Source organism: Chelonoidis abingdonii, chromosome 2 (assembly GCF_003597395.2).
Source record: "Chelonoidis abingdonii isolate Lonesome George chromosome 2, CheloAbing_2.0, whole genome shotgun sequence".
Classification (NCBI taxonomy): domain Eukaryota; kingdom Metazoa; phylum Chordata; order Testudines; family Testudinidae; genus Chelonoidis; species Chelonoidis abingdonii.
The window spans coordinates 277,943,921-277,956,149 of NC_133770.1; the positions used below are offsets into that span (position 1 = coordinate 277,943,921).

The following is a 12,229-nucleotide window of genomic DNA, read 5'->3' on the forward strand; positions in this document are numbered from 1 at the left end:
CAGAAATTAATGTTGTACATGCAGAATTTCCTTCCCCCACAAAAATGGGCTGCAGTGCTGCTAGCTGCCACTAGGGGCCAGTGGACCTGGCAGACCCCAGCTCGCACACAGAAGACACTGCTGGAGGGAGGGAGAGGGAGCTAGAGGGAAGGAGACAGCGACACGCAGGAAACTCTGTGCAAGCTTGGGGCTGAGCATCAGGCTGTTTCTCCCTCTGGATCCCTGGGCTTTGTGGGGAGGGGTGTGGGTATCTGGGCAAGGGGTGGTGTAGCTGGGCTCTGGGGCAAGGGAGTGCTGGTGTCTTGGCTCTGTGGGGGAGGGGATTTGTGTGTATTGGCTGGGGGGGGGCATGGCTGACCTCTAGGGTGGAGGGTTTGTGGCCCCCTGACTGGGCTCTACAGGGGGAGGTGGCAGAGAAACAAGAAATGGGTTGCCATAGGGATTTCTTTATCCCTACTCCTGGGGGGATTTTTGTATGTCTGTATTGTTACAGACATACTTGCTGACAGGTATTTTGAAATAAATTACCAAAATAATTGAAACTGGTGTGATTATATAGCATTATTTTGACAAATAAAATTTGCAGAATTTTTAAATATTGTGTGCAGAATTTTTATTTGTTTCACACAGAATGCCCCCCAGGAGTATATTTTGCATTTTTCTTTATTGAATTTCATCTTGTTTAATTCAGACCAATTCTTCCATTTGTTGAGGTCATTTTGAATTCTATAGAACTAGTGGGGGACCTCAAGAGGTCATCTAGTCCAGTCCCCTGCACTCATGGCAGGACTAAGTATTATCTAGACCAGTGGTTCTCAAACTGGGGTTCGTGAAATGTTACAGGGAGTTCTCAGGGAAAAAATCCCTAATGGCAGACAGGGTTGTCCCTAGGGACCCCAGGGCCAGCAGACCGGAGCCCCTGGACTTCTAAAAGCTAAGCAGATCAAAGCAAGCATATCTATCACACTGAGATTTAAACTTCAAGACTCCTTATAAGAAATGCAAAGAGAGGTGGATATTTTTTGCTGTTTTTAAAATGAAATAGGCAGCTAGTGTTGTTCTTAAAATTATTGTGAAGAACAAATTTAAGCTTTATTATAAAGAGCGTTGTTTGCCTGGTCTGCTCAAGACCTGAATGCTTGCGTAGGAGGAACTCTGAGTTGGCTTCTTAAATCCCTACATGCTGTTTCACATCTGATACTCCTTGAGGAAACATAGGAGCCTTGTCTTATAACAGGCTTATTCAAAGTGATACAAGTGACGAAAGTGAGATCTTGGAAGAGTGTTGCCATTTTCATAATGTAATAAAAATACTGTCATGATAAATAATAATTAATAATACATTGGGTGTAATCAGCATGTCCTAAAACCAATTTTATATTTCCAAGATTATTGCTTTTCTAATTTATACTCAGGTAAAGGAAAAAAATCCCTGGAAATATTCATTTTTAGGAGGCGGTTTGCGAGACTTGACATTTTAGTGAAAAGGGTTCATGGGTTCTTAAAGTTTGGGAACCACTGATCTAGACCATCCCTGACAGGTGTTTTTCCAACCTGCTCTTAAAAATCTCCAATGACAGAGATTCCACAGCCTACCTGGGCAACTTATTCCAGTTTTAATCCTGTCATCCAAAGTGCCTGCAACCCCTCTGAAAATTTTATACCCATACTCTCCACTCCATTATCCATGTCATTAATGAAAATATTTAATAGCTACAGAAGACTGACCCCTGAAGACGCCACTAGATATCCCCTCCCATTTTGACAGCGAGTCATTGATAACTACTACTTTTGAGTGCTGCCTTTCAACCAGTTATGTACCTACTTTCTAGTAATTAAATCCTGACCACATTTCCCTAGTTTGTGGGAATATCATATGGAGCTGTGTCAAAAGTCTTACTAAAACCAAGATATATTCAAGTCTACAACTCCCTCCCCCCCCCCACCCCATTCATCAGATCAATAACCCTATCAGAGAAGGAAATTAGGTTGGGTTGGCATGATTTGTTTTTGGCAAAGCCATATTTGCTCTTCCTTATAATCCTGTTATCCTCTAGCTGCTTACAAATTTGTTGTTTAATCATTTGTTCCAGTATCTTTCCAGGTATAAAATTTAGGTTGACTGGTCTATTATTCCCCAGGTCCTCTTTATTCTTCTTTTCTGTTTGTCCTTTTTCAGTCTTCTAGGACCTTACCCATCCTCCAGGAGCTCTCATAATTGCTAATGGTTCTGAGATTGCTTCTGCTGGTTTCTTAAGTACCCTAGGATAAATTTCATCAGGCCCTGCCAACTTGAACACATCCAGCTTAGTTAAATATTTTTAAACTGGTCCATAGCTATTTTGGCTTGTGTTCTTTCCCCCTTGTCGTTAATATTAATTGTGTTTGAGTATTTATTTACTAAAAGGCTCAGTAGTGACTATTGAAGTAAAATAGGCATTAAGCACCTCAGCTTTCTTCAATCACAAGTTTTTAGCTGTCCTTTCCCATTAAGTAGAGAACCTACACGTTCCTTTCTTCCTTCCTCTTAATGTATTTAAAGAACCTCTTATTCCCTTTATATCCCTTGCTAAATGTAACTCATTTTATGCCTTTGCCTTTCTGACTTTGTCCCTACATGCTTGTACTATTCTGTTTTACTTCTTTTTAGCAATTCATCCTTGTTTCCATTTTTTTTGTAGGATTGCTTTTGGATTTTCAGGTCATTTAAGAGCTCCTGATGGAGACATATTGGACTTTTCCTCTTCTTCCTATCTTTCCTTAGCATCAGGATAGCTTGCAGTTGTGTCTTTTAATACTGTCTCCTTGAGAAACTGCCAGCCCCCTTGAATTCCTTTTTCCTTTAGATTTTCTTCCCATGAGACCTCACCAGCAGGTCTCTGAGTTTGTTGAAGTCTGCTTTTTTGAAGTCCATTGTTCACGAACAAGGAAGGACGTCTTATGATGTTACCTGGGGTACAATCTAGACTGCTAAACAGCTGGGTCCCCTCAGTACTCTAGCCTGGGGTGCCTTTTACAGTGCTTTACTGTAAAAGCCATCACTCCTGATCTTGCTCATATGCAGCCCCTAGCATGCAAAATTACTCCTAGCTGAATTACATGTATGCTGCAGCCAGTCACTCATGAATTATATATAGGGCAACACCAGCAGATTCTCAGTCCCAGACTTGCCCCCCAGAAATGTGCATCTTGTACTGCTCAGCACCCTTCTGGACAATACAAGTAATAGAATGTCATTTCATCAATGGAAAATGATATGCACAGACCCCATTATCTCAAGTGGAGTTTCCCGAACACTTCAATCCAAAGCACACACTGGTTTAGATAAAACAATAAAATAAATGTATTAATTACAGAAAGATTTTAAGTGATGACAAGTAGTGAGGCATAAAATCAGAATAGGTTACAAAGAAGATAAAAGATCATCTGCAAACCAACACCTAACGTAGCAAACTGAATGGATTCAAAACAAAGGTTTTTATCTCACCATATGCTTACAACAACCTGTACCAGCCTCCCAGCCAGGACCCTTTCCCCAAACAATGATGCTTCCTTTGTCTTTTAAGCATTGTAACTTCTGTGAGTAGAGATGAGGAGAGAGAGGTGATTTGCAGGGCTCTCATTCCTATACCCTTTTCCCCTCTTTGAGAATTATCTCCTGCTGGGGTTCAAGCAAGAGGCAGTCTGTTTACATGGAAACTTCCATCTGTTCCATTGTCAATGTGTCAAGTTCTCGCTCACACCTTTCTTCCTGCCAAAGAATGGCCATTTAACTAGGCGATACTCCATAATAGTTCATCTGATTATGCTGGTACATGGCTGGGGCACCCATGTGTCTGTCTCTGAAAAACTGGCTTGGGACTGCTTTTCTTAAACTTGGAGTCTATACATTAGACTCTTATAACTGTACATACAATGTTGCCACACATATTTCATCAGGATAATAATGTTCCTCAGATTGAGATTTTTCAAACAATACCTCCCAAGACATACCTTGTTCAAAATTTATCACAGTCTTATAAAAAGGGTGAAAATAATACCTCTCTTGGGAATTCAGTGGAAATATAGGTGTAAAGACTGCCAGATCAATCTCATGGCATCTTTCAGTCAGGATCTCAAAGTACTTTGCAAACACCAATGTGAGACACCTAGTGCCTTATTTTCAGAAGTGTTGCTGATCCAGTGCTCCAATTGACTTCAGCATCTCTACAGATCAGACATACGTGCTGAAATCTTGTCCATATTGAAGTCAATGGCAAAACTCTATTTGACGTCAGTGAAGCCAGCCTGTCACTCAAGATTTTGTAAGTTGGACACACAAATCTCATGGCATGCAAAATTAATAATTCTGAAAATATGGCTGCATGTATTATACATGCTTATAAATTTTGTTTAAACATGTAAACATTTTCTAGCAGATTACATACAATGTACATCATGTAATGTGATCTAGGGACTAATGATGTGCTGTACTGGTATTTAAAAAACATATCCGTCTAATGAATCATATGCTGACATGATTCTTTCAACACAATCCTCCATTGAGTTCCATTGAAAAGATTATGGCATGATATTGCCCATGTCTCTTCCTGTGGCTTAATGACATATCAACCTTTTAAGAGTGTTTTGTGTTAATATCTGGAAGTAACCATATGCAGCAGTTCTGAGAGAACTTGACACTCAACACTCTTGAATTATAATTGAGTGGCATGTCTAATTCCCTGAAGATATGTCTGTTAAATAGTAGTATATTTGTTGTACTGAAATAATGAGTAAATGTATCCGTATAAATAAAATTTACAATCCGATTTGTTGAAAAATTTTGTTAATCCTCAGAACAGCTGTTTCATTTAAAACATCAGCATGTCCAAATACAGTACCAAAGAGTGAAGAGAAATAGAACTGCCCCTGCAATCTGTGAAAGAGTTTCTCAAGTTTCATGCACTTCACACAGGGAATATTACACAGCCGGTAAGGCTACGGTTCAACTAGGAAGCACCAGTTATTTTAACCCATCTCTCAAGTAAATTTACAGGAAGTAATTCTTGTTAGGATATAGGAAAAAATCCTAAATATTTTGTATACTAAATAGATTTATTGATTGCTTTAAAAATACATTTGTTTGGTTTTGTAATACCATTTGATTTTGAAGGAGGATTAAAAAGAATTGCTGACTGTCTGCCGCAGGTCTGAAGAGTTGTCACCAAATATATTTACTCAAGTTTCTGCTTTTCTGGCTATAACTTTTATTAAAAACCTCAAGCTTAGCATTATCCCTGAAATAACCTTTGGTTTTTTTCTCCCCTTTAAGGGTTACTGAATTTCCTGATTGTGTGTGGTTTGGATATTAAAATAAAACCAAGTGCCCTCAGAATTTGTATGTCTGCTTCTTGAACTAAAAGAGTTTTCTGGGCCAGACACAGATACATGGGAAAGGGCTGGCCTCATTTTCTCCTGTAGTTCAGGGGTGCGCTCCTGAGTTTGCTGGACTGGTCTCACAACATGGCAATGTTCCAATATCTGAGTCCTTCAAATTCAAACAATGTTTATATTTGTTTCAATGGAGGGTCAGACATGTTTTATGCATCTGGTTGGTCCCTGCCTTAATATATGGGGAGTACTAGACTCTGATCTCAGTTCAAAGATATTGCCATCATATCTGTAATTGTACATCATTATTGTAATAATAATGCCAGAATAATAATAGTTCCTTGTCCATCATACTGTGCTGGACTGACTTCCATATTTCATCCTTGTTCTATTGCCATCTTATATTTCATTCACATCCGTCATCAAATTTCTTTCCGTTTGTACTTCGTTACCCAATGAACTAAGCTATCTTGGTTTTTCCATTCATATTGTACAATCACTGCCATCTGCTTAAACTCTCCATCTCGCCTCTTCCGGATATATTATTCTAATTTCCCACTGTGCCCAGGAATAAGAAAGGAAATGATATAGTGCAGCCTCAGAGAGAATTATAACGCCAACTCCTAGCAGAAAAAGAACCATGTGTTTTGGCTCTTGAAGACCAGAGCAAAGTGTCAAGTCACAGGGAGGTAAAACATCACTTTTCATTCTGCAAACTACATCTGAAACTAGATGAAAATTAGACCACTCTTTCTGAGGTTCAGTTTCTTCCCCAGTGATGTTGCTTATGTCCATGTGCAACCTCTTCCTCTCTCTCTGCCCCTCTTCCCATGAAGACCCAGGAAATACCCACCTTGACACCCCCAAGCATTCAAAAGTCATGAGCCAGAACCCCTCCCCCCCACCAAACAATGAGTTTGGCTTAAAAATCAGAATTTTTGTTTTGTTTAGAAAGACTAAATCTTGTGTTTTGGTCAAAAGGAAGAATAAGTGTATTTGATCTCATGATCTCTTTCACAATAACACTGTAAGCTGGGATGATGTTGAATTTGTATTCCTGTCAAATTGCAAAGACTGCTTTTAATGTCTCACTATTGTTTATTCCATTTTAGGGAAGTTTCTACACTTTCTATTAAGTTGAACTGGAGAAAACATAAACAAATAGTGGGTATACAGAAGTAACAAACAAATGTTTTAAGCAGAAAAGATTCCTACAAGTGCATCCCAGCTATGAAGAGTGAACTATATTTTCACATTCTGTGGCATTTCAATACAATCTTGAATCAAATCACAAATGATTATTTTGATACAGCTATTTACACTGGTCTGATTATATGGAAATAAAATATTGAAAGAATGCGTTTTTTGTTTTCTTTACTGTTTTGCTGCTGTAAATGAATCTGCCTACTCCAATTAAAGATATATTTAATTTATATAAATTTGGCAAAGCAATAACTACAGGATTGAAAAGGCCTCATTCAAAAACTTGTTCATGTGTAAGAAGTGAGAAATAGATTGATTCTGAAACCATGAATACCCTAAGTTTTTAAAAGTGGTGAGAGGTACTTTAGCCACACAAATCCTATTATCCTAATTGTGTGGATGGATAAATCTCCGTGGATCACACTGAAAAGTCACATCTGCGCTGCAGTGTACCTACTTGGATGAAAACCCAGGGACCAGTTCTTCCGTCCTGACTTTGTTTGAATAGTATTTTTCTCTGCCAATAGTCCTGCTGAAACTAATGGAACATAATGTACTATGCAATGTAAGGATGGTAAAACTGACCTCCATTTTAGTGACAAGTCAAGGAATGCAAATTGATCAACAGGAAACATAACTGGGCAAACATACGTATGTTTAGACCATGCTGTGGCAGATATCAGCTGCAGTTAAATAATGAAAAATCAAATCCTAATCCCACTGAAGTCAATGGAAACTTTGCCTTTGATTTCAATGGCAGAAGGATTGGGAGCTTTGTTTAAAGTTATCTTCCAATTTATTCTCATTTTTTCCCAATATGCTCACATTCTTGATACTTACTGTTTTTCTAGTGTTTATACACTAAAATATATTGCCAATTCAAATACTGTTGTCTTGTACTGTAAAAATCTGAAATAAAGGTTTTGTTTTGGCAATTTCACAAGTGGAATTTTTCCATGTGTTCATAGTCTATTCCTTACTGCTAACTGTATGTAGGAGAAATACCCTAATCCTTATAAAATACTTCTAGTGAATTAGCGTTAACTTTACGGACTGAGTTTGCCATCCACTGTGGTTATATCAAATTTGAAACAAACTACATGACTTATTCTGTCCAGTTAAAAAGGTTTGTGACTTTGGCTACCATTCTTAGTCCTTCTGCACATCAGATTGTATTTATATTTAAGATAATCATTCTAGTGACATTACTGTTATGGTGTTGTTTTAAGCTGCTGACCACATGGTATGTAATCACATTCAATGTTGTATGAGCATTCAAGAGGGCCAATATGTGCACCCCGTCTTCTCTCACTGAACCTCCTCTCTTATTAATCCCTCATTTAAACAACTCTATCCTTTTCTCAGCACTTGAGCAATTTGTATGCCTCTCCACTCACCTCTTTCTGCACTACTCATGCTGATGTTTGAATACCCTTTGTAATCTCAAGTTTACCTTGTGGCTCCTGGGGAAATAGGTGATGCAAATCAGAGCTTATTTTCTATCAGGCCAAGTGAAAACTCATCTTTCTGTCTACTTAGCCTCTCTCCCAAGTTCAAAGACACAGGTTATTTTATCATTGGCTATGTCTACACTTATGGTGGCATGTAGAGTACAGCGTACTTAGGTAGCTACACGTGTAGTGTCTGTAGTGAAAAGCTCCAGCCGCATTCCCGCTTCCTCCTCTGTGCCTGAGCCTCCTCTGTCCCTGAGCCTTTCCCTGCTGACAGAGCCTTTCACTGTGGCAGGGATAGACTCTGGTACAAGGAGGCAGCAGGAAACTGAATAATAGCAGTAAAGCTGTGGAAAGCACTGCTGATGCCTGTAGAAAGCAGTGTAGGGTATATACCCTAGGGATTCAGGCATGTAGAAGGCTTTATTCTACTCCCTAAGCCGTGCCTCACCATCTACACTGCAGTTTATACCTATGCTAGCTGCATGTGCAGCGTACGTACTCTACATACTGGTATAAGTGTAGGCGTATCAATTAAGGCAGTTTGTAATGCATGTTGCCCCTTCTGTACTGTTTGACTCAATTATCCCCAACATTTCCCCATTCATCTCATTCTCTATTGAATGCAGTGAGGAGTTTGCTATATTCCTACTTTCAAACAAAGAAAAGATAATTCATTGCTGCTGCCAGGTATCCACAAATCCCTTGACACACCTACATGACAGGTCCCCATTAATTTCCCTTCTCTTGGCCATGCAAACTATCAGTAACTGTTGTCCACCATCACACGCATCCCCTCCATCTCTGAATCCAGCTCAGCCCCTCTTCTGGTCATGAAATTCCATGATTTCCCCTAGCTCTGTGATGTTATAACCATCCACTCTTCTACCTGATCCGCTGCATTATTTTGCCTTTTCTCAGCTGCCTCACTGCTACTTTCACAGTTGAATGTTGCAATTTCGCTTGTCCAGCTTAGTATGTCAGGAACTCTTTTATCCCTGTCTCTTACCTTAAAATCTTCCTGTTATCTTAGCCTGTGAGTGACTCTAAAACCTACTTAACTTTATGTTTCCCTTTTCCTATTACCACTTTCTTCCATTTTCCCTGTAATTTAACCAAGCCAGCAAGAGTATTAACAGATATCTCCACTGCTTCCAAAGTTCAGCTTTCTCTTCTGTGACTCTCCTCTGTTTTTGTACATTGCTTTTCCTTTCTGATTGTACAAGAGACACTGGGCCAGATCCCCAGCTGGTGCAAATCAGCACAACTCCATTGAGTTCAACAGAACTATGTCCTTCTGTACCAGCTGAGGACTTCCCCACTTGGTGACAGCTTTTTAGAATTATCCATGTGTTCTGAGATCTGTCTTACTTAATACATAGCAGGTTTTATGCAGTAAACATAATTTATATTCTGTTGCATTCTAGAAGCCCAGTGAATATATCCCCAGGAATCAAAATGTAAACATGAGCTGCCATGTGATGCTATTCTACCAATATAGCAGTTTATGCTTTTTTTCTTCCAGGAACACTGTATCTTTAAGTAATCAATACTTTTTCTAAAAATTAATTTCACACAACCACATAAGAGGCTAGAACATATTTGACAATATCTTATTAATGTATTTATTTTTAATAACTTTGCTCAGCATCATTTTTATGGTCTATAAAAGACTATATTGTCTTTTAAGTATTAAACTTAGAAGGAAAAATCCCAGAAATGTTTAATTGCCCTAGTATCATTGTGATTACTTTTTATTTTCCATGTTATGATTTACAGAAAATCAGTTTACATGTAAAACTCCAGCAATCGCAGACATTGTGATCCTGATAGATGGCTCCTGGAGTATTGGCAGATTCAACTTCAGACTTGTCCGGCTTTTCCTGGAAAATCTGGTTGGTGCCTTCAATGTGGGTTCTGAGAAAACAAGAGTAGGTAAGGTTTCTAAAGAAAATTCTGTAAGTTCACAGTTGAATTAAAACAAACAAAAAAGAAAACAACAATAAACCCTTGATTTCCAAGGTAATAATAAACTTAATCCCTACATATTTGTACAACATACATCATCTTCTTTATTTGTCATGAATAAAAATATTAGGGCCTGATCCAGAAAGCGCTGTACACACAAAATTTCCATTTAAATCAATGAGAGTAACATGAATGGAAAGCTTGTAAGATTGGACCTGATCATTGTACACAAGGTATTTCTCATAATGAATTGTGATATTCATAAGAACATAAAAATGGCCATGCTAGGTTAGACCAATGGTCTATGTAGCCCAGTATCCTGTCTTTTGACAGTGACTGCTGCCAGATGCTTCAGCAGTAATGAATAGAACAGCAATTTTGTGTGATCCATCCCCTTTTGTCTAGTCCCAATTTTGGCAGTTGGAGGTTTAGAACATCTGGAGCACAGAGTTGCATCCCTGACCATCTTGGCTTATCTAATTATAGTTTTGTTCTTCACAACATCCCCTGGCAACAAGTTCCACAAGCTGAATGTGCGTTATGTGAAGTATTTCCTTATTCTTGTTTTAAACCTGATGCCTATTAATGTCATTGAATGACACCTAATGTGATCTTATGCAGAGGGGAAGTAACACTGTTTTTCTTCATACCGTTCATGATTTTTATATACTTCTACCATATTTTGTCTCTTTTCTAAATTGAGCACTCCCAGTTTTTATAATCTCTCTTCATATGGAAGTGTTCCATACCCCTAATCATTTTTGTTACCCTTCTCTGTACCCTTTTCCAATTCTAATATATCTTTTTTGAAATGGGGCAACCAGAATTGTATGCAGTATTCAAGATGTGGGTGTACCATGGATTTATATAGTGGCATTATGATATTTTCTGTATTCTTATATATCCCATTCCGAATATCTGTTCTTTTGATTGCTTCTGCACATTGAGTGGATGTTTTCAGAGAACTGTCCATGATGATTACAAGTTCTCTTTTTTGAGTGGTAACAGCTAATTTAGAAACCACCTTTTTGTATGTATAAATGGGATTTTTTTTCCACTATGCATTAGTTTGCATTTGTCAACACTGAATTTCATTTGTCATCTGTAAAGACATGCAAAGGGATATCACAAAACTAGATGATTGGGGGACAAGTCATCTAGTTTTGTGATATCCCTTTGTATGTCTTAGTTAAATACAAAGCTGACTACAATTATGAGTAATTTTATACTATCTGCAAATTTTGCCACCACACTTCCTCTCTTTTTTCTAGATCATTTATGAATATGTTGAACGTCACAGGTTGTAATACAGATCCTGGGAGGACCCTGCTATTTGCCTCTCTCCACTGTGAAAACTGACCATTTATTCATACTCTCTGATTCCTATCTGCTGCTGATCCAGGAGAGGACTTTCCCTATTATCCCAAGACAGCTTAGTTAGCTTAAGAGCCCCATGTGAGGGACGTTGTCAAAGGCTATTTGAAAGTCCAAGTACACTGTATCGACTGGATCACTTTTGTCCACATTTTTTGACCCCCTCAAAAAATTCTAATAGATTGGTGAGGCATGATTTCCCCTTACTAAAGCAGTGTTGACTTTTCCCCAACCATATCACATTTGGATCTAATAATTCTGTGCCTTACTATAGTTTCAAGCAATTTGCCTGGTACTTAAGTTAGGCTTACTGCCCTGTAATTGCCAGGGTTGCCCTGGAGCCTTTTTTAAAATTGGCATTACATTACCTACCCTCTAGTCATTTCGTTCATAGGCTGATTTAAGTAATAGGTTAATCCCATAGTTGTTAATTCTACAATTTCATATTTGAGTTCCTTCAGAACTCTTCAGAACTCTCAAGGTTCATCTGGCCCTGGTGATTTAATACTGTTTAATTTGTCAATTTGTTCCAAATCCTCCTCCTACTGACATCTCAATCTGGGACAGTTCCTCAGATTTATCACTGAAAAATAATGGCTTGGATATGGGAATCTTCCCCACATCCTCTGCAGTGAAGATCAATGCAAAGAATTCATTTAAATTCTCCACAAGGGCCTTGTCTTCCTTGAGTGCCCCTTTAGAACCTCACGCAGCCAGTGGCCCCACTGATAGTTTGTGAGGCTTCCTGCTTCTGATGTGCTTAATTCTTTTATGCTGTTTTAGTTTTTGTGTCTTTAGTTAGTTGCTCTTAAATTTTATATTATATTTTTACACTTGACTTCCAGAGTTTATGCTCCTTTCTA

General features: G+C 38.5%; 1 protein-coding gene across 2 annotated transcripts in view; it reads left to right on the forward strand.

The window, feature by feature from the left end:
* Positions 1–12,229, forward strand: part of COL14A1 (collagen type XIV alpha 1 chain) — a 180,650-nt gene that overhangs the window by 42,422 nt on the left and 125,999 nt on the right. For both annotated transcript variants that reach the window (XM_032777229.2, XM_032777230.2), the window contains exon 6: positions 9,804–9,959. In XM_032777229.2, the coding sequence (XP_032633120.1) occupies positions 9,804–9,959 (156 nt within the window). The remainder of the gene's footprint in view (positions 1–9,803; positions 9,960–12,229) is intronic.